This window comes from Microtus ochrogaster, linkage group LG5, assembly GCF_000317375.1.
Source record: "Microtus ochrogaster isolate Prairie Vole_2 linkage group LG5, MicOch1.0, whole genome shotgun sequence".
NCBI lineage: Eukaryota > Metazoa > Chordata > Mammalia > Rodentia > Cricetidae > Microtus > Microtus ochrogaster.
The window spans coordinates 39,008,313-39,030,906 of NC_022031.1; the positions used below are offsets into that span (position 1 = coordinate 39,008,313).

Genomic DNA, 22,594 nt, shown 5'->3' on the forward strand with positions numbered 1-22,594 from the left:
TTATTCTCTTACCTTTGTGTGAGCCCTGTGTGTGCAAGCAGGCATGTGTATACACACACACACACACATACACACATACACATGCACACACACACACACACACAGATAAACAAACTTAGCACAAATGCTTTTAAAGCCATAAGGGTGTGTCTTAGTTAGGGTTCCTATTGCTTTGATGAAGCACCATGACCAAAAAGCAAACTGGAGAGGAGCGGGTTTATTTGGTTTACACTTTCGTATCACTGTGCGTCATCAAAGGAAGCCAGGACAGGAACTCAAACAGGGCAGGAACCTGGAGGCAGGAGCTGCTGCGGAGGCCATGGAGGGGTACCGCTTACTGGCTTGCCCTGACTTGCACAGCCTGTTTTCTTGTAGAACCCAGGACCACCAGCCCAGAAATGGACACACCCAGAGAGGGGCAGACCCTCCCTATTAGTCATGAATTAAGAAAATACCTTACAGCCAGATCTTTTTCTCAATTGAGGTTCCCTCCTTTTAGATAATTCTAATTTGTGTGTCAAGTTGATATAAAACCAGCTAACACAGGTTGCCAAGTGATCTGACTGCTTCCTAATAACTAACTATATTAGTTATTAGTTATTCTCCCTCCCGCAGTATAATTCACAACTACTTTCCATTTTCTATCAAACTTTCTTAAATGAACATTCAGAGTAAGACTTTCTTCCTCTTACTGGGCAGCGGTGGCGCACGCCTTTAATCCCAGCACTCAGTAGGCAGTCAGATCTCTGTGAGTTTGAGGCCAGCCTGATCTACAGAGCAAGTTCCAGAACAGCCAGGACAGCTAAGGCTACACAGAGAAACCCTGTCTTGAAAGACAAACAAAACAAGAATGTAGCTGCAGAAGGGCTGGAGAGCTGAGATGGCTCAGGAGTTAGGAGCGCACGCTGCTCTTCCAGAAGACACAAGTTTGGGTCCCATCATCTACGCCAGGTGGTTCACAGCCGCCTCTAACTGCAGCTCCGGTGGACTACACACCCTCTTCTGGCCTTTGAGGGCACCTGCACTCACATGCCTGAGCACACACATAGACACATAACTAAAAGTAAGAATAAAACTGTTTAAGTTCATTAATTTCATGGGTATGGGTGTTTTGCCTGTGTGTATCTGCATGGTACCCACAGAGGCCAGAAAAAGGCTCCAATGCTCTTAAACTACTGAGCCATTCTCCAGTCCATGAAGGTTTTAAAAAAAAAAAGCCTACATGTCAGGAACAGTTATATTGAATAAATTAGTGTGCTTTTCTTTCCTTCGTCTGTCTTATGATAACTCTAGCCAGTGAATAGAAGAGGCTGGTTTCTGTCCCCCACAAACCAGACCCTAAGTCTTAAAAGCTTAGCCTCACAGCAGGTGAGGAGAAGCCCCATGTGGACAGGCAGGGGTGCGGCAGCTACAGGGTTGGTTCTGGATCTTTGGGACATAATTTCTGAATTATGTACCACATTAGTGTCTGCGAATAAATAAATGACTAGTAAACCTTTCTGTGTTTGAGGAGTTTGTGGTACATTGGATTTATTATGCTTGTGATACCAGTGAAGCATTGGCGTCAGTGAGAGGTGCCACTAACGATTTTCCAAATCTTGTGCTTTCTATTGCTCCCAGCAAGCCTATGAAGTGGGCATGGGCATTATGGTCATACAGTAAGCAAACAGAAATAAACAAATAATAATTAAACTATTAGGTGAAATTTTTGTGAGCCATGCTAGCATACTATTGAGCCCAAGATGGGGTTGTGAGAACTCTACTACCTTTACAGCAGGCTAATCAAAGGCATGGTGGACCAGACTTTTGACTAGCGTCTGAAAGTGGGGAGATGCAGCTAACAAATTCTAATATCCCCATTTGATGTTTGGAAGGTAAGAGAGTTGCTTGTTGAGGACACAAACAAGCAGGCAAGCACACACACACACCTGTGCCTTGTTGTTCAGCTTCTGGCTTGGACTAATTACACTCTGCGCCCATCCTTATGCCCCAGTCTCCGCTGTTCCAACTTAGGCTTCCAGCCTTTGCCTTCTGTATTACCTGCTGTCCCTTCTCCCTCCCTTCCTTATATCAATGTGTTAGCATCTCAAGATCCCCGAGAGACAGACTGAGGGGTTATTTGCCACTGGACAACTTGTGTGCTTGCTGCCCCCTGGGTCAAGTGGGTCCCTGTGGCTGAAGTTCGTTCTGGCACAGAGCAAGGAAACAAAATAAGTAGGTTCTCAGAGACAGACGTGGAAAGTCAGGGGAGCTAGGCTACCTAGGACAGACCTGTGAGCCGGGCAAGGACGGTTTGCTAGCTGAGCATTCAGACAGCCAGACTCACCTGTGATCCTCATTCCTCCACTTGGCATTGGGCCTACAGGAGGCGGAGCTTTGGCCCCTCCCCTCACCCTGACCTTACTGCACCTGCTTCTAGACTTTGCCGCTTCTTTCCTTTCTGGGAGGTGCACTGCTCCTCATGATTCCAGGCCGAATCTGTAAATTCTTCAAGCTGCATCGAAACCTTCCCGAGAAACATGATGTGACCTCCAAGGGAATGTCGTGCCCACGTTTGTCTTCAGGAGAACGCAACAAATGTAACCATCAATTCCGGAAATGCTTGGACCTGGGGTTCAGACTACTTATCCTTGGCAAAACACAATTACACACACACACACACACACACACACACACACACGTGTGGAATAGAATGTCTGACACATTAAACTTGGTCTTGATAAATCAAAGCCCAAGTATCTCCTGGTTGTGCGGGATGCAGGGCTTCCCTCCATCGGGACTGGAGGTGGGAGGTGTGCCCCTCCAGTGAGCCAGTTAGTGCAGGCTCCACACTAGGAGGTGTGGCACTGCCTCCTCCCCAATTTCCCAGCAGCCAGGCAGTCTAATCTTTGCCCAAGCACAGTTTTTCTTATTTGGTAAATCAATCTTTCTTTTCTTTCCCCTTCTCTTCTCTTCTCCCTTCCATACCTCCTTTCTCCTGCCCCTTTCCAATGCTGAGGATGGATTGATTCCAAGTGAGGCAGCTGCCCTATCCCCAGACACCTTGCCATTCCTGCTTCCTTGCTACTGGAGGGCGCACTCCCCTAATGGCCAGCCCTGGCTCCAAGTACAGGTTTCCATTTCATTGGAGTACAGGCTCATGTTCACTGAAACTGGGTATGGTGCCCCAAGCCTAGAATCCCCGCACTTGTGAGGAAGAGGCAGGAAATTCAGGAGTTTAAAGCCAGCCAGGAGCCTGAGCTACATGAGACTTTGTCTCAAAACTTAATTAATTGATGCATAAAAATGAAAAGTTTACAGAATAAAGGAATGAAATGCAGGTGGAGTTTTTCATTGGGACCGTCAGTCAGCTCTTTATTAACCAATGAGAGTAATACGTAGTCACAGTGTACAAAGATTGTTCCACAACATTTCCCCCTTTTGTCTAATTAAAAAGGAAGGTTTTAACTTTAACATAGTAAAACTATATACAACAAAATAGATATCAAGTAAGAATTAAAGTTACAATAACCAATCCATTTGTATTAGGCAGAATTAGAGAAAACACTCTATTATCTCTCTTATCTCTGTGAGCCTAAAGTTTTATACCTAATTTATTTGTTATCATAACTAAGAGAAACTTGAATTACTTATTCTTAACTCCATCAAAGACCCAGAAGGCTATACTCTTACCTAAAAACAGGGACATCTGGCTGCGTGGACAGTTACCCAAAGTTCTTCTGTAATATTGCAGCATCCATCTTTGGCCTACAGGCCTACTATATCTAGATGTCAGACATTTCTGAGAAGCAGGGAATTTTGAAGGGCTGTCATACCTTGTCTTGGCCAAGTCTGGCAGTTCCTTTATTTTGCATCCTGTTGGTTCAGCTTGGACAGTAAACTGTCAACAATTGAGTCAATGGCAGTTTCTTTGCCCAGTGGTTAGCTTTTGCCACAAAGAAAACAAACTTCATATGGAGTTTCTTCAATACCCATCATCCTCTCTGAAGTAAATTGGTGCTGCCAGGAGCAGACATGTCTCACTGTTAAGAAAAGTCTTATATTATTAAAACATTTTTACCACCATATTCTGTAGGTCTTTGAAGTGTTTGAAGACCATCTGTCTATCTAAATATATTTGTTTAACCTTGAAAATACATCTAATATGACTACAAGTTTGATTATTATAGATGACAAATTACTAGCCTGTATTCCTTAATTATACATTACATTTTAAAATGAGTTTTATAGGCATAATACCACAAACAAGAGTAGAAATATACATATAGGATAGTAGAAATAACTAAATTTGTATCAATAAACCAAAATTCATACCAATGTAAAATATTTTGAGATTAATAGTTCTTTTTTAATTAAAGTAGATTAAATAATTAACCCTTTTATCTCATCATTTTTATGTTATATCCCCCTTTTTTCTTTTAGAAAGAGATCTTCAACTTTAACTCCTTTGTTTAGCTTTTTTCCTGACTATGACCTATAACAACTTGTAACTAACCCCGTTTAAATGATGACAAACACCCACAACCAATCTTTTGGAAATGTGGGCGTTGTTTTCGCTAGACAGCTTTCTGTTATTTGGGGGCATGGCACCCTGAGAAAATTTAGGGTAATAGTTAAGTCTTGGCTGGAGTAGTCTGGGAGGCTGGACCATCTCAGCCAGCAGCCTTGAAGCTGTTCTGGGTGCAGAATTCTCAGGAAACTGCAACAGAGGCATTTTGAGATGCTGGATCACCTGGGCCACCCATTTTTATTGGTATCTGGTCCCCTTACTCTGAAAATACATAAACTTTTAAGGTAACATACATATCTGCATTAATACAAGAATAGTTTAGTGTTGTACACAAGCCAGCCAAAGATGATTTTTAGTTTTATGTTTGAGCAGGTAAAATATATGTTACACGTTTTGTAGTTTTTCTAGGTTTATTTCTTTATATCTGTATCCAGGATTTTCCCCAATCAAACCTGATCCATATCAGCATGGAATGAATCCCCAGCCGCTCATCATCTTTTGGCTTCCATTTTGAAGTTGAGATATTTTTAAAACATAGGTTGATTTAAACCAGCAGCCTCCATAATCCAATGTGTTTCAGCAGCTGTCCATTGTTTATCAGAGTCAAAAGTTTCAAAGACAGCACAATAACACACAGGAGCCAGACTCTCTGTGGATTTCCTATCTTGATGGGATGATTTTTTTTTTTTAATTTTACTTTACTCCTTTTTTTAAGGACTTCACTTTATTATTTTTAAATCTATGACTGTATATCTTTTTTTCTCTCCCAAGCCTGTGTATATTTTTAAACACATTGTAACCAATTTAGAGGGTTTTTTCCCCATCTGTATCTGTCTTTACTGAGCATCTGTGTTGCTTTTTGATCACATGAGATGAATCTTAAATTATGTCAACCGCCAGCACTGCTCAATTTAGTGTATGGTGCTAGCGCATGGCAGTTGGTCGCTGACTCCATCCCACAGGCATTGGCCAGGAGATGCCTCTCTGCACCAAGGCCTGCATGAGCAACTGCCAGAACCTGCCATGTGACTTAGCTCATGGCATACTGGTGAGGCTTGCTCTGGTGGCTCAAGCCCACATGCAGCGGCTGGGAGATGTATTTCTACAGAGACCAACAGGGGAGATATGAGATTAGGAAGCTGAATTTGGCTCCGTTTTAGTGTGTTTAGAACCTTTTTTAAAAAGCTTTCTCAGATGAATGTAGGTGCCAGATGTTTGGATGTCATTTGTAAGTGGAGTTTTTCATCGGGACCACCGGCCAGTTCTTTATTAACCAATGAAAAGTAATACATATTTACAGCGCATGGAGATTGTTCCACAGCAATGAGCCCATTCTCTAGCCTTGGGTCACACTCAGTGACTCCTATGAGGTCAAGGGATAAACAACCAGATGGACAACCATTTTATTGGATACCCAATGAGGACTAAGGGAGATCATAGCCGTTTGCTTCACAGTGCTTAACTTAACAGGATAAAAATGTAATGTAATTTTTCACTCAGATATCTCCCCCAAACCACTGCACCAGCATAGGCTGGTAGGGCTAAGAGGACTTGGCCATAGCACTGAAGATCTTGGAGAGAGGATCTTGGAGACTTGCATAATTGCTAAACAGTTATGGACACTACTGACCAATTATGTTGTTCAGAAGGAGAAGAGAGGGAAGGAAATGATGAAAAGAAGTAGCTAGCTAACTTCTTCTAGTGCCTTCCAGATAATTGGATCTTAGGGATGTTATCCCAGAAGGATACAAAGTTTCTAAGCCAAGGACACACACTTTCTGAGTTTTAAATGACCTTGGGGACTAAAAAACAGTCTCAAAGAACTAACTAGAATTTAAATTAACTTCTAAGGGTAATGTCCCAACTTTTGGAGGTTGTGCCCTGAGCAGAAGAGGTAGGTAGAGGGGAGAGGTCCAGCCTGACCCTTAGGGTGTCACACGTTCTGAGCCCTCATCCTAGTTCTTTCCCACTCTTTGAGAAAGCAGCTAGCTACTCTTGGTCAACATGTTCCCAAGAACGGTAAGTGGAGACTTTGATCAAACAATGCCAAACTTTCATTAGCAGAACAATAATTCAATTCAGCCTACAAAAGAGGGGCCCAAGGCAGTGTGGTATAGTTCTCACAGGATCACAGAGACCCATGCAGCTGCAGGAGTCCCTAAAACCAGAGCTGAGGGAAGGTTGGCCAGCCACCCCACCCTGGTAAGCCGTCCTTTGTCACTCACCTGAAATCACTGGGCATTTTCTCTTTTTGTAAAGTCCACAGTCCAATGGTACCAACGAGCTGGATTTCTTGATTTGGTGCTGGTGATATTAAAGAAAATGTCTCCTCTACAAAACCTGGATTCTGGGGGAGACATGAGGGCTGACCAAGGGAGAATGGAAAACCCAGCTGGGTACTGCACTGCCCAGCCCATATACTACACGGACAACATACTCCACGACCCTGGACTGTCTCCAAGCTTGGAAACTATTCACATTATCAACCTTGTGGTTGATTTCTGGATGATATGTTGCCTCTAAGAAATATTATATATTTTAAAACCCTAGGAGAAAAAGATAGATTCTTGCTCATCCTCATGCTGACGTGCAGCCGTTCATGGACAGAGGAGGGTGATGTGTAGGAGAGGGATTCACTGCCTTGGGGATGGGGTTCCAGACAGCAAGGCTAGACAGAGAAGCACAATTCTGTTCACTGTCATTCTGACAGTGAAGCCTGGGTTCCAGGCTTATCGGGAGTGTAGGAAGGAAAACCCACCAGCAGCAGGTGAACAAGTTGCTAAGTGTGGTCAAGGCCTGCTGTGATCACTGCGGCAATATAATGTTTTCTGTTGATAACAGTGATATGGATGCCCTGTGATTATTTAATTTCACAACTATTTCCCTACTAGAATCATCCCTTAGGGTCCAGGACCATGCCTTTTTCACAGCAATGTTCCTCAAACCTGAAGTATGTCTAGCCCAAAGGAGATGTCCAGTGTCTGTTAACCCAGGCTGAGTTATGGTGGCCCTGACATGGTGACAGTCATTAAGTCTAAGCACAAATGGAGCAGTGTCTCACATTCACAGTAAGGACTGAGGGAGGGACTGAGTTGCTCTCCGCCCTTGTAGGGGTGACTGTCTGGGAAGTTCACGACTGTTTTAGAGACAGTGGTAGTAAGATCAGATGCCTGGGGTCACACACAAGTTTTCATTGTTGTTTTGAGGGTTCTTTTGGTTTGGTTTGATTTTCTCTACTGGACTAAACAAATCCTGGTGTCGAGAGGAACTTAAAACTCTGAGGTGCCCATCAAGCGTCTCTAGAGTGAGCAGAGCAGGCCAGGGCTCAGTGGATCATCAGGAGCGAAGCAGAGGCGCTGGTGTGAGCAAAGCAGAACACAAGATGAGAGAAAATGTGGTCAGAGCTCTTGGGCCAAGGGCTGCCCTCCCAGCCCTCACAACCCAGTGGAGAGAGTGTCTACAGGCTGCTAGGACTCAGCACTGTGGTACCAATGTGGCAGGGCTGCTTCTCAAAGAGGTGTCAGTGCCATAGAGCCATCACCTTGACTGTCGCTGCCCCCACAATGGGTTTCTGCTGGCCTTCGTTTGTGTTGTCTACTTACAGACTTTACTCTCTTTCCCTCCCTCCCTCCCTCTCTCTGTATCTCTGTCTCTGTCTCTCTCTTCCTCCCTAGTGGTGTTATGCTCGTGTATTCACGTGTGTGGACACATGTGTGCATGAACATGCATATGTGGGGGCCAGAGGTTGACATCAGATGTCTTACTCATTCATTTACTGAAGCAGGTTCTCCCAAGGAACCTGTGACGGGTCCCTTTGGCTAGCTTATATAATCATATTTTATTATGTTTTAATAAATAAAGCTTGCTTAAAGATCAGAAGGGCAAAGCAAAGTCACTAGAGGTCAGACAGTGATGGTACACACCTTGAATCCCAGGATTTGAGAGACAGAGGGAGATGGATCTCTATGAGTTCAAGGCCACCCTGGGCTACACAAGATCAACGCAGAAACAAATCCAGGTGCGGGTGCTGGTGCCCCACACCTTTAATCTCAGTACTAGGGAGTCATATGCCTTTCATCCCAGCACCAGAGGAAATATAAAATGAGAGGAGAGAGAGGCTTAGTCTGCTTAGTCTGAAGTTGCCCAGCCTTGGTAGAGGTAAGACTTCTCTAATGACTTGGCTTCTTTGCTTTTCTGGTTTTCAGGTTGAACCCCAATATCTGACTCTGGGTTTTTATTATTCGTGCTACAAGCTTCTCTAGTCTGTTTGCCACAGGGAGTCCTGGTCGACGCCTCCTGAGCACTGGGATTGCATGTGAGCCATTATGATTATCTGGTTTTCTATTAAGGTTCTGGGTATCTGAACGCTGATATTCATGGTTGCTCAGCAAGAATCTCATCCACTGGACCATCCCCCACCTCACAACTTATTTCCTTTAAAATATGTGGCAGCAGTTGTATTAGAAAAGCTGCTCGCAGAGATGATCTCAGACTAGAGTGATGCTATCTTTCCTTCAGAGAGGTTTGAGTCCGCTTCTTTTGTGAATTTGAGAGCACTAAAGGCCTGGGACCTTCTCAGTCCGGTCCTAAGTCTGAGAGGCTATGAAGTTGGGAACAGCACTCACAAATGCCTGCCCTGTGGTGCTGCCCTGGGGTTCCATCACAAGGGGAGGACGTTTGCGTTGGATGGGTGCCCTGGACACCGTCCCTTGTGCTTTGAAGCCTGTCCTTTCTCTCCACCAGACTGCCAGTGAGGGTGAGTGCCAACGTTTCTTGGTGACCTCCAGAGGCCGCAAAAGCCTCAAGAGCTTGGACCCTCATTTCCCCCATAATCTTGCCCATATAACTTCTCTTATTTTCTCTCCAATGCTTGAGAGCATCATGTTATACATTTTGCCACTTTCTGAGTTGTGCTCTGCAGGAAGGATAGTGCAACTTAACTTGTTACTAAGTTAGGAAATTAAATGTCTATCCCCCTTTATTTCCTAGACGTGAATAACTCCACAGAGATGCCAAGGCTGTCAGGATGTCTCCAGCTGCTTGGCAGAGTGAGGTTTTTGCTTGGTTGTCCAGGAGCGTTTGGAGTAAGCAAACGTTGATGCTGATTTCTGAGTTCCTGCAGGTTTCGGAACTGATGTACCATGGACAGATCCAATGAGACCTCCCCTGTGACCCGCTTCATTCTCCTGGGCCTCTCCGCCCACCCAAAGCTGGAGAAAACCTTCTTCCTGTTTATCCTGCTGATGTACCTGGTGATCCTGCTGGGCAACGGGGTCCTCATCCTGGTGACCATCCTTGACGCCCACCTGCACACGCCCATGTACTTCTTCCTGGGGAACCTCTCCTTTCTGGACATCTGCTACACCACCTCCTCTGTCCCCCTCATTCTCGACAGCTTCCTGACCCCCAGGAAGAGCATCTCCTTCTCAGCCTGTGCCGTGCAGATGTTTCTCTCCTTTGCCATGGGAGCCACGGAGTGTGTGCTCCTGAGTATGATGGCGTTTGATCGCTATGTGGCCATCTGCAACCCCCTTAGGTACCCAGTGATCATGAGCAAGGCTGCCTATGTGCCCATGGCTGCTGGCTCCTGGGCAGGTGGTATCACCAACTCTATAGTACAGACATCTTTGGCAATGCGGTTGCCCTTCTGTGGGGACAATGTCATCAATCACTTCACCTGTGAGATCCTGGCTGTCCTGAAACTGGCCTGTGCCGACATCTCCATCAATGTCATCAGCATGGTTGTAGCCAACATGATCTTCTTGGCAATCCCAGTGCTCTTCATTTTTGTCTCCTATGTCTTCATCCTTTTGACCATCCTGAGGATCCCCTCTGCTGAGGGGAGGAGGAAGGCCTTCTCCACCTGCTCTGCCCACCTCACTGTGGTCATCGTCTTCTATGGGACCATCCTCTTCATGTATGGGAAGCCCAAGTCCAAAGACCCCCTGGGGGCGGACAAGCAGGACCTTGCAGACAAGCTCATCTCCCTCTTCTATGGGGTGGTGACCCCCATGCTGAACCCCATCATCTACAGCCTGAGGAACAAGGACGTGAGGGCTGCTGTGAGGAACCTGGTGACTCAGAAGCCCATAACTGAGTGACTGTCACTGAATCTAGGCTGCCAGAATGTAGGACTTCCAAAGTCCCCACTGTGCTTATAAAAGGAGTGATTCAGTGTAGAGCAGTGACTTCCCCAAGGTCCAGTCAGGACCCCAGGACTGACACTAAAAATGAACCTGCTTTTCTGTCAGTGTTTCATAAGCAGTAGAAGCTTCTATTTAACAGGCTGGAAGGAAAAGCCTTCACATCGCTGGAGATTCTGGCTGGTGGCTTCATGCTCAACCTCAGTGTCATCACAGCTCACCTCTTTCAAGACCAGAAGCTGCTGCACATCTCTGGAAAGACATCGGCATGAACCATTAGGAAACAGATGCAAAACCTGGTTCTTGTTGTCCTCCACTTGCGATGTGAGTAACTGCTGACTGTGGTGTGTGCCCTGGAATTATCCATGTGCTTTGGTTTTGTTCAGTGTTTGTGTTTGACATGAAAAGGGCCAGTGAGATGGCTCAGTGGATAGAGGTGCTTGTGTGTAAGCCTGAGGACCTGAACTTGGGCCCTGGACCCCTCTGAGAACAGAAAATCAGCGCCCAAGAGTTGTCCTCCAACTTTCTGAGGCATGCTGTGATATGTGTGTACCTGCACACACACACACACACACACACACACACACACACACACAAATATATATATATATATAATAAGTAAACAATTTTATAAAAGATAAGCTTGCAAAATATCATGCATGCTACCACAGTGACCAATGGCACCATTCTGGAAATACTTCTTAGCACTAGGAAAAGGAGTTTGTCCCTCAGTGATAGGACTTGTCTGTGAGGGAATACTTATATATATCACATACATATAAAGTAGGGGAAAGAAAATGGCTATAATAATCCTCAGATCAGCCTAGCATTTTCCCCACTGGCTCCGGCACAGGAGTGGTGGACTGTGGTTTGCAGGTTTGGACACATGCATGGTCAGTGACAGTCCCAACATCAGTAAAGGCTGGGTACCACAACAACCAGGGCATATTTGATAGGTAAAAAGAGGGGACTCTCCTCAAACTCACTTAAAAAATACTGTAGCTTTATTCAAAGTCAAGCCAGACTCCGGCCTGCTCAGTCAGCCACAGCTCCTTGCTTCTGAGACAATCTCACTCTTCCACATCAATCTCATTCTCAGGTTGGATCTTTGTGGCTCTTGTCATCTGTGGGGTTTCTGTTTCCAGACTCACTCATGGGATAAAAACCTTTGGTTCCCACAGCCAGAGAACGAATGTCTGTGGTTCAGGGATTTGCTGTGGGGTGTCTTTCTGTATGCTGTGAATTCATGTTGCTCTCACTGATTGATAAATAGATCTGCTTTGGCCTAAGGCAAGGCAGGATAGAGCCACGCAAGAAATTCAAGAAGAGATACAGGAGAATAAGGATGAAGTCTGGGAACACCAGTCAGCCCCTGAAGAAACAAGACATGTAGAAAATGAGGTAGCAAGCCAGGAACCACATGGCAAAGCATAGATAAGAAATGCAGGTTAATTTAAATGTAAGAGCTAGCTAATAATAAGCCTGAGTCGTCGGCCAAGCATTTATAAATAATATTAAGTCTCTGAGAGGTTATTTGAGAACTGGCAGGCCAGAGTGGAACCTCTGATTATAGGGATTGGTCTGATGGTACTCATTCTAGTCCCAAACCAAACAGCAGCTGATGAGAACCTGACTGCCTGGCAGGGCTAGCCTCTGATGCTGAAGATGGGGCCAGTCTCATCGGAACCCTCTGGATGGTGACATAAGGGTAAACTTGAAGTTGGGGACCACAGTGAAGAGGTCAAGGGACTTGAGAGGGCAGTGGAAGATCTCACAAAAGGTCTAGTTTAGGAAGTTCTGGGTAACTCTTCCTGCTGTATGGAAATCCCAGGAAAGACAGACTGCTCCTGACTGATATTCTGATATTGAAGGCTCCTATCAGCCTGCTCACAGGAATTCCATTAAAGAAAAGAAATGAATGGATTTTTTTTGTTTTGTTTTTTTTTTTTTTTTTTTTTTTTTTTTTTTTTTGGCTGACTCTTGCCATACAGCCATGGATGTCCTGAAACTCACTACATAAACCAGGCTGGCTTTGAACTCACAGAGATCTACCTGCGTTTGAGTTTGAAATCAAAGTTATACATCACCCAACCTGGTCTTGGAATCATTATATTTTCTTTTCCGCTTCCCTTTGCTACGTTTCCTCCCAATCTGTTTTTTTTATTTTAGGGGTCTCAAATGTATTTGGGGGTTTCCTTAATCCTTTATTGGGTGAGTTGTGGCATAAATTGAAATAAGCAAACAGAGCCACGAATAAGAACCAAGGAAACAGATGGACAGAGAGAAAGTAAAGGAACACACATGGCAGAGAAGCAGGAAGGGAAGTGAGGGGAGAAAGAACCAGATGGAGAAGGGAGATGCCCGAGAGAGGAGCAACAGGAAGGGGAGGGGACGAATGAGAACAGAGAACAATGACTCAAATACAGGATGGAAGACACCACGACAAAACCCATCACCTTGTATGCTAACCTAAAAAATTAACTTGAAAAGTAGGAGTGGTGGCACACACCGATAATCCCAGGACTCGGGAGGTAGAGGCAGGAGGATCAGGAATTTAAGGCCACTGCCAGCTTACAAAGCAAGCCAGAGATCTTGTCTCAAAAAACCAAAATGACCAAAACCCACAGCAAAACAAGTGAAGGCAGAAAGAACGGCTCACGTCTGTAATCCAAGCTCTGAAAGGGCTGAGGCGAGAGGATTACTAGGAATGTGAGGCCAGCCTGGTCTAGATAGTAGGTGGTAGGCTATCCTGGGCTACAGTGTGAGACCCTGCCTCCCAAAAGAAAGAAAAGGGAAGAGAAGGGATCCAAAGCCATGAGCTCAGTAAATCTCTGTAAAAAGCACTCAGCCTCGTGTAGTTCATTATAGCAATGGGAAATTGACTGAGACACCTGGTGTGGATCCAGGCCTGGGGAGTGGGACTGTGTGAAAGTCATCTTTCAGTAGGACAGTCCCTAAAGCATCCCTGACCTAAGTTGCCTGCCCAGTTCCTCCTCCCCTGGATTTACCACAGGTATTCTATGTCATGTGCAGGAGACAGCAATTGTATCTAAGTACAAATTTATTTTTAATTTTTTTCTAATTCATTACTATTATTGTTTGTGTGTATACATGCCATGACATCTGTGGAGGTCAAAGGACATCTCTGTGGAATTGGTTCTCTCCCTCCATCTTTATGTGGGCTCTGGGTTTAGGCTTTCTTGGCACGCACCTTCACCCACCCTCTCTGGTTCCCGAGAACACACTTTGGTGAGCAATGTTATGGGCACCTGAATTCATGTCAGCAGCTGCTCCCCAGCCGTCTGCTGTGCCCGATCCAGATGGCAGCAGAGGCTCTGCTCAGGTGGAGTTGCTTATCATACACTAAACTATGGGCAAAGACGAGGACCTCATATGGAGCTTCCAAGGGGAGATGCGAGAAAGAAAGCCAAGCATACTGAAATTGTCACTTGTCCTTGGATATGGGATCTACTGGAGCTTCCTTCATGACCTGAGCCTCACTATGTGGTCCAAGTATTTGATTCAGGCTGTCCCCACACAGCCCTGGCTGTCCTGGAGCTCTCTATGTCGACCAGGCTTGCCTTGAACTCACAGAGATCCATCTACCTCTGCCTCCCAAGGTGTGAGCCACCATGCCCAGCAGGCACAGGGTAAGCTTTGAGATGAGGACCTGGTTTTTCGAGTTTGTTGAACTAGCATAATCCTAACCACTTTACCACTGAGAGGTGGGCTGGGGCCTCTACAAAGGCAAGGAAAGTGGTCCTAATTCAGATGACCCACTAAGGGAGGTGGGGGTGGGGGAGGCTGGGGCTCTTTGCATAGCTGCAGTTTTTTTCTCTGCCTCATTCCTGCCTGTTTTCAGGCTCCGCTCCTACTGACTTGCTGTATTAAGACAAAGCCTTGGAAATAGTAAAAACTGTGTGTGTTAAATGTATTACAGAAGAGAATAGTATTCTCCCTAGTATATCCAGCAGGGTTACGGGAGTGAGTCCTAGGAAGGCAGCCCCCCACCCCCATGATGTACTTTCCTTCTTCCGAATCCACACCTCCTAGAGTAGTCCCCAGGAGTACAGTCGGGAGTCCTGACTCAATAGAGAACATTCCTCTCTTCTTCTCCTCAAATACGCTTCATAAAACCCTCTAATGCGTTGGGCTTCCTTACTCCTTTGTTTTCCTTGGAGATCTATTCAGAAATGTTGCTGCACTGTATGGTCACTCTCTTTTTAATCCGAGACTGTCAGCATTCTACGTGAACAGAAGAGCCTCTGCTGCCATTTAGATTTGGACACAGTCGCTCCTGGGACGCAGCTGCTGGACAACACAGACACACCTTTTCAGATGTCTGTGATTAGACCTGGAGATTTGCTCACGGAAGTTGGGCTCAGGGACCAGCAAGATGACTCCCCTCTCCACCCTGGCAGCCTGAGCACAAGGTTAACTTCTGCGCAGTCTTAACTTCCCCTGGCAGCTTGAGACTTACAGCTCACATGCCCTTCAAGTTCATCCACATTGCCCAAATGACAGGGTGTCCACCTTTTTAATGGCTTAGTAGTATTCCACTGGGTGTATACACCACCTTTTCTTCAACCATTCATCTTGGCTATTGTGGATAAAGTTACCATGAGGAGGAAGTGCTGGTTTTGCATTCCTTGGCAATCTCCTCAGAAGTGCTGCTTGGCTATTCTCTTTTTAACCCGAGGAACTGTCACAAGTTTTGCACAATGACAATTCTAATTTAGCATTCCTCCAATAGCTACCAATGGGATAGAAAGGAGAACTGTAACTGCCCGCTTCACTTCTGTTGCTGTGACGGGACACCATGACCATGGCAACTCATATAAAGGGAAAAAAAAAACATTTAATTGGGGTGGCTTACAGTTTAGAGGTTTAGCCCATTATCTTCATGGGTGCTAGAGAAGGAGCTGAGAGTCCTACATCTTGTTCAGGCAACAGGAAGTGAACTGTGTCACTGAGCACAGCTTGAGCATAGGAAACTTCAATGCCCACCTACACAGTGATTCACTTCCTCCAATAGGGCCACGCCTATTCCAACAAGGCCACACCTCTTAATAGTGCACTCTTTATGGGGGCCATGTTCTTTCAAACCACCCCACCTCCCCAAAATATTTTTAAATTCTTATAGTCTGAGCGTATATTTTTCAGATTCCAACAGCCTCAGCTCCAACGAGACTATATAATCCAAATGTATTCTTAATCAAGAACAGAAAAAAAAGAGAGAGAGAAAGAGAGAAACAGAGATCTTGTTCAAGTGACTGTTTCTAGAGATGAAAAAGGAAAACAAAACAGACTGAGGGGGGAGTTGTTCAGCAGTCAGGAGCCTCAGCCAGGGCAAGCCATTGACTCAGGCCATCGGGATGCCAGGGTAGTCCTTGGGAACCAGAGCTGGTCCCGCATGTTCCCCATTAAGGCTGATGCTTGGCTCCCTTTGAGGCTAAGTCCAGGGAGGCGCGTGCTGAGCAGCCCATTAACGGTCCAAATTGAGTGTACATCACTACTTCCAGCTCTCCCGAGGAAAAGAGAGAGCTCTTCAAAGAGCAACTGGGATCTGGCAGAGGTAGCCAGGCTGCCTGCCCGTGTAAGGAACTCTCCGCCAGACAGCTGCCCTCCCTGTCTGTCCAACAGTGTTTCTATCCTGAGCTCTTGACAGTCTCGTCTCTAGGGGCCTCAATTTCTTTGTAAAATGAGGAGTGTGTGGCTATTCCTCTCACTCACAATGCACGGGGGAAATATGGAGACTATCGGCACGGGAAGAATTGGCGAGGGCGACCTGCCACTCTTTGATTAGGGTTTCCTGTGCAAGCTCCGCCATTCATTTCCCAGAAGTTCAAGGGTACATTAACATGAATTCCCTGATGATTACAAAGAGCCCTGAGTGCCTGATGGCTCTAGCTAAGGGTTGCCTGCTGCAAACCTGCCATCTGGTGGGCAGTTTGAAAGTTGCGGGCCGGGAATCCGGCAAGTTCCTTTTATCTGCGTCTCAAATTCTGAAGACCTTGTGAAAACGCAGATTGGTCTCAGCGGCTCTGAAGTGGGTAGGTCCAAGATTCTACACCTCCAGTTAAGTGTCCGGTTGGTGCCCATTCTGCTCACCTGCAGCACTCAGAGGGTGGTGGAGAGAGGCAGGGAAGACACTTCTAGGGGGAAGCTGTGTTGTTTGGGGCCTCCTGGGGTCCTTTACTTACATTTGGAAAGATTCACAACGTCTTTCTGCATTCACCAGGACTGCATGGAGTCTGGTCAACACTGCCACGTAATACCTCTCTCACCAGGCTGGTTTACGTTTCTCAAATCATGTTTTCCAATAGCTTCCCCTGCTCAGTAAATGAATGGGTTGTGTTCATTCTTGCAGGTGGGCAGTTCCTGCCTCAAATAAAACATGTATGGGGAGACACCAGGAGTTTGGATCCATGGCATGATCACTTCCTACGAATATCTTCAAACTAATGTTCATGTTTTCTTTGGAAAGTCTGACTCCTGGAAAGGTCCAAGGGCTTGGGAAAATAGGGGGATGGCTCAGTACGTGTATTAAGACACTAACACCCTACTATAGGCTTTCTGAGAGTGAAGGATGGTTTTATCATTAATGTCGCTGCTGTTTGTATTTTGTTTGATTTGGTTTGGTTTATGGGTTTTTGAGACAGGGTCTCATGTGAGTCTAGGCTGCCTTCACTATGTAGCTGAGGTTGGTCTTGAACTACTGAGCCCCCTAATACCACCTCACAAATGTCAGTCCACGAGCCAGTCCTGAGCCATTATCCTGTACTGCTTTGCATGGTATGAATCATAAAAGTTCTAATATATTCTTGTGATTCCCCCCTACTCCTGCTTCTTACTCCTGGCCCAGCCTTTGTGTTTCCTTGTCCCTCCCCACACTGCAGGCAGTGCGCAGTATGGTGTTCTCCTCTTGAGAAATTAAGTAATAAAAAGCATCTGTCAAAGCCTTGGCATCCATGTCATCACAGTCCTGGCCCTACCACAGAAGAAGCAAGACGTGACTGACTCACTGAATAAGGTACCGAGCCACGTGGCTAACATAGACAGGAATAATTGGTTGATATAAATTATAAGAGTTAATAAGAAGCCTGAGCTAATGGACAAATCAGTTTATAGTTAATGTAGACCTCTGTGTGATTTCTTGGGACTAAACGGCTAGGGGACCAGGCAGGACAGAAAACCTCAGACAACAACTGACAAAACACAAAACTATCAAAACTGGTTGTAAAAATGAGATACTCTCAAAAATATTGTACTAATTGATAGAAGCTAGACACAAAAAGAGTGCAGTGTGTGACTGGATCCTAGAGAAGTCAAAACCAAGACACAGTAGCAGGAGCACAAACGTTGTTGTCTGGAGCCAAGACTGCAAGAACACAGGACGCTTCGGGATATAGCAGGAGTGTTTCATATCTTGGTTTTGTACACTTATTTCTTAAGACCCATTAGGATCACATCTAAGAATGGTCTACTTAATCAGATGGCGGCAGCCCATGCCTTTAATCCCAGCACTTGGGAGGCAGAGACTGGCTGATCTCTGTGAGTTTGAGGCCAACCTGGTCTACAGAGTGAGTTCTACAACAATTAAGGCTACACAGAGAAACCCTGTCTTGAAAAAACAAAACCAAAATAAAAAAAACAAACAAAAAGGTCCTGTAGAATGGTATTATTATTATTATTATTATTATTATTATTATTATTATTATTATTATTATTTTAATGTGTATAGAAGGCTGTAGAGATGGCCCGGGAGTTGCTCTTTAGAGGGCCAGTGTCCACATAGATGCTCATTCTAGTCTGCAACTCCAGTTCCAGGAGAGTCACGCCCTCTTCTGATGGCATCAGGCAGGCACGCACATGGAGTGCAGACATACACAAAAGAAAAACATTCACACGTTAAAATCAATAAATCTAAAATATTTTTAAAATAAGATGTGCATGGGTGCTTGGCTTGCATGGATGTCTGTGTACCACATGTGTGCCTAGTGCCCTCAGAGACCAGGAGATTGGAGGGGGCAGTTACAGACATTGGAATTGGAGTTACACACAGTTGTGAGCTGCCATGTTGGTGCTGGGAACTGAACCTGGGTCTTCTGCAAGAGTAGCCAGTGCTCTTAATCTCTGAGTCATCTCTCCAGTTCCAGGATGTTCTTTTTTTCATGAAAATTATACCCAAAAGAGTTGATTTACAAACAAAATAATCAGCTTCATTTCTCAACTTCATTTCTTTTCTAAGTGGTCATGTACACTTGGGGGCAGGTCCTCATGGCCGCAAGCTAGACTCAAATTCATTATGTAACCAAGGACGTCCCTTGGACTTCTGCTCCACCTACCTCCTCCTTGGGTTCTATCATTATGCCCAGTTTACGCAGGGATTAAAAACAGGGCTTCATGGGTACAAGGGGGAGCTCCCTCCCAAGCAAATCACACCCCTGGCCCCTATATAATCTTTCTATTAGCTAATTCCATTAAGACTATCCTGACTCTACCCTAATTCTTATCTCAAGTACTTCTAAAATACAGCCAGATGCAAAGAGATATAAGACATAGCCAAGCACAAAATAAGAGACATAAATATAGCAGAGAAAGAAGCACATGGCAACTGTTGCAAAAAACACAGTATTTGTATGCTGCCTTCGATAGGATTTCTATTGCTGTGATGAAATACCATGACTAAAAGCAAGCTGGGGAGGAAAGCATTTATTTGGCTTACATCTCCCTATTGCTGTTCATCACTGAAAGAAGTCAGGACAGGAACTCAAACAGGGCAGGAACCTGGAGGCAGGAGCTGATGCAGAAGCCATGAAGGCTGGGTGGTGGTGGTGCATACCTTTAATCCAGCACTTGAGAGGCAAAGGCAGGCAAATCTCTATGAGTTCAAGGCCAGCCTGGCCTACCAAGAGAGTTCCAGGACAGCCAGAACTGTTACACAGAGAAACTCTGTCTCAAAAAACAAAAACAAAACAAAAAACAAAAAAGAAGCCATGGAGGAGTGCTGCTTACTCCATCTTGCTCACCATGGCTTGCTCAGACTGCTTTCTTGTAGAACCCAGGACCACCAGCTCAGGAATGGCACCCACGATGGCCTGGGCCCTCCCCCATCAATTGCTAAGAAAACATCTTACAGCTGGATCTTAATGGAGCAAGTTCTCAACTGAGACATCAAACCAAGAAAAACCTAAAGCTGGGGGGTAGTAATTACAATTGTATCTAATCACCAAGGAGGCTAAATCAGGGAGAGTATAATGCATTCTGGGCCAGCCTGGGCTACAATGGGGCCAATGTGAGCTAGACCCTGCCTCAAAAAGAATCTAAGACTGCCCCAAAGAATAATGTAAGATGCGTACTTGTGATCTCAGCACTAAGGAGGTGGAGACCAGCCTCAGTTGCATATCAAGTTTGAGGCTTGGGTTGTATGAGATAATATCTCCAAAAATCTCCAAAACCTTCCCAGAAAAAGGGGGCAGAGAGACTGACCAGAGATTTGGGAGGAAGAAACTCAGCAAGAAACTACTCTAAACCCTAAGGTGCAGGCTCACAAATGTAATGAACCAAAGAATTTCTTTTTTGGAAAAAAAAAAAGTTTTAAGGGCAGGAGAGATGGCTCAGTGACTAGGAGCACTGGCCGCCCTTCCAGAGTGCTGGGCTTCAGTTCCCAGCTCCCACATGGTAGCCCACAACTCTCTACAATCCCATCCCAAAAGATTCCATATCTCTCTGACCTCTTTGTCACTAGGCACACGTGTGATGCACAGACATACATGTAGGCAAAACACTTCTACACATAGGTAAAAATCTAATGTAATTTTAAGGTTTATTTCATTGTTTAATTATGCATATGTCTGTTGTATATGTGTCTGTACGTAAGTGCAAGCACACATGGAGGCTGGAAGAGGGCAACATGTCCCCTGGAGCGAGAGTTGCAGGCGGTCGGAAGCCACCGTGCGGTGCTGGAAAACAAACTCGGGTCTTCGGCAAGAGCAGCGTCTTAGGGTTACCACTGCTATGAGGAAACACCATGACGGAAACCAGCTTGGGGAGGAAAGGGTCTATTTGCTGACATGTCCTCCCTCACAATCCGTGGAGAGAAGGCAAGTCAAGAGCTCACACTTGAGCAGGAACCTGAAGGCAGGAGCTGATGCAGGGGTCACAAAGGGGTGCTGCTTACAGGCTTGCTCCTCCTGTTTTCTTATTTTAGGGGCTGGAGAGACAGCACCCAGAACCACCAGCCACAAGGTGGTACCACCCACAATGCACTAGGCCTTCCCTCATCTGTCATTAATTGAGAAAATGTCCAATAAGCTTGCCTATAGCTTGATCTTATGGAAGCATTTTCCCAACTGAGGCTCTCTCCTCTCAGATGACTCTAGCTTGCGTCAAGTTGACATAAAAACTAGCCAGTATAAGTAGGCACCCCTCTTAACCACTGAGCTATCTCTCCAGACCCCAGAGAATTTCTTAACTGTTCATCTCCTAGGTTCTACCCTTCAAAGAATTGAATTCTATGATCTGAGGAAAGATGAGTATATGTCTGGCCTGAACATGTCTGTGTTTATTTATTCATTTATTTATTTTTCTGGTTCTGGGAGTGGAATTCAAGCCTCATACAGACATGAGGTAGATATTCTAGTGTTAAGCTACATTGTAGTCCTAGCGTGTGGTGCTTTAATTCCTTCCTGGGACTACTGACCCGCACAAGTTCCCAGTGAGGAGAGGGGAAGAATAAAAATCTTTGGAAGCTTAACTGTGTCAGATGCTTCTCACCAGATTTAAATTTATTTTCAAAGTAACAATTACTGGACCACGAGAGTTTCAAAGTTTTGTAAAGTCACAACTGGCTGTGGAGACAGGGGGGTCAGGAGTTCAAAGTCATCCTTTAGCTTCATAGTGAGTTTAGAACAGCCTGGGCTCTGTGAGATACTGTCAGGGGAGAAAAAGGAAAGAAAAAAACTAGAAAAAAAGTTTTGTGTTGTCAGTGATATCAATACCAGAAATAAACTAAAAAATGTAATGATGTAATATGCAGGACAGACTGAGATTAATGACATAAAGACACACACTTCTTAGTATAGTAAAACAACAATGGTATCTGATTGGATGGTTTGCCTTTGGACCGTTCATCACACCGTATGCTGATATCTGTGAGTTTGAGGCTGAAGGATCAAGTTCCAGGTGAGTCTGGGCTTTATAGTGAGACTCTGTCTCAGACTCTCGCCAGGTTGTGGATTCTATTGCTAATAAAATAAAATCACTTCTTTTTTCCAGTACTGGAAATGGAACCGAGGGTTGCATGCTAGGCAGATTCTCTAATACTGAGCTACATACACCCTCAGCCCTAAAGTTGCTTTAAAATGTGTTTAAAGGTCAGGTGTAGTGGCACACGCCTCTAATCCCAGCACTCAGAGGTTGGCTGATCTCTGTGAGTTTGAGACCAGCCTAGTCTACATAGTGAGTTCCAGAACAGCCAGGACTGAATAGTGAGACCCTGTCTCAAAAAACAAAAACAAAAACAAAAACAAAAACAAAAACCCAAAACAACAACAAAATGTTTGTAACTACTACGTGTGTTTGTGGAGGGAGGTGGAGACGTGTGCAGTGAGTGCAGATGCCTGGAGGAGCCAGCAGAGGGCAGCAGATACCCTGGAGCTGGAGTTACAGGCAGTTGTAAGACACATGAAATGAGGGCCGGTCCAAACTAGGCTCTCAACTACTGAATCCTTTCCCAGCCCCCCAAAAATGTTAGAATGTTGTAAAAATTAATAAGCGAAGGGAGTATAGGACAAGGAAATGTCCAGGTGTATGTGCTCATGTCTTTGGAGAGTTGTTTGGAGGCTGGCAGAATAGTGTCCGGGCACCTCAGGTCGGAGAGTGAATTCTGTAACATTGTGTTGGATATCGTGGGGGACAGACTTTTATGGGAGTTCAC

At 45.2% G+C, this 22,594-nt stretch overlaps 1 protein-coding gene across 1 annotated transcript; it reads left to right on the top strand.

Annotated features, from left to right (window-relative positions):
* The first annotated feature begins 9,651 nt into the window (after positions 1 to 9,651).
* LOC101987350 (olfactory receptor 13C7-like) lies at positions 9,652 to 10,611 on the top strand. The gene has a single exon (XM_005362103.2). The coding sequence runs from the start codon at positions 9,652 to 9,654 to the stop codon at positions 10,609 to 10,611; it is 960 nt and encodes a 319-aa protein (XP_005362160.1).
* Positions 10,612 to 22,594: the final 11,983 nt, after the last annotated feature.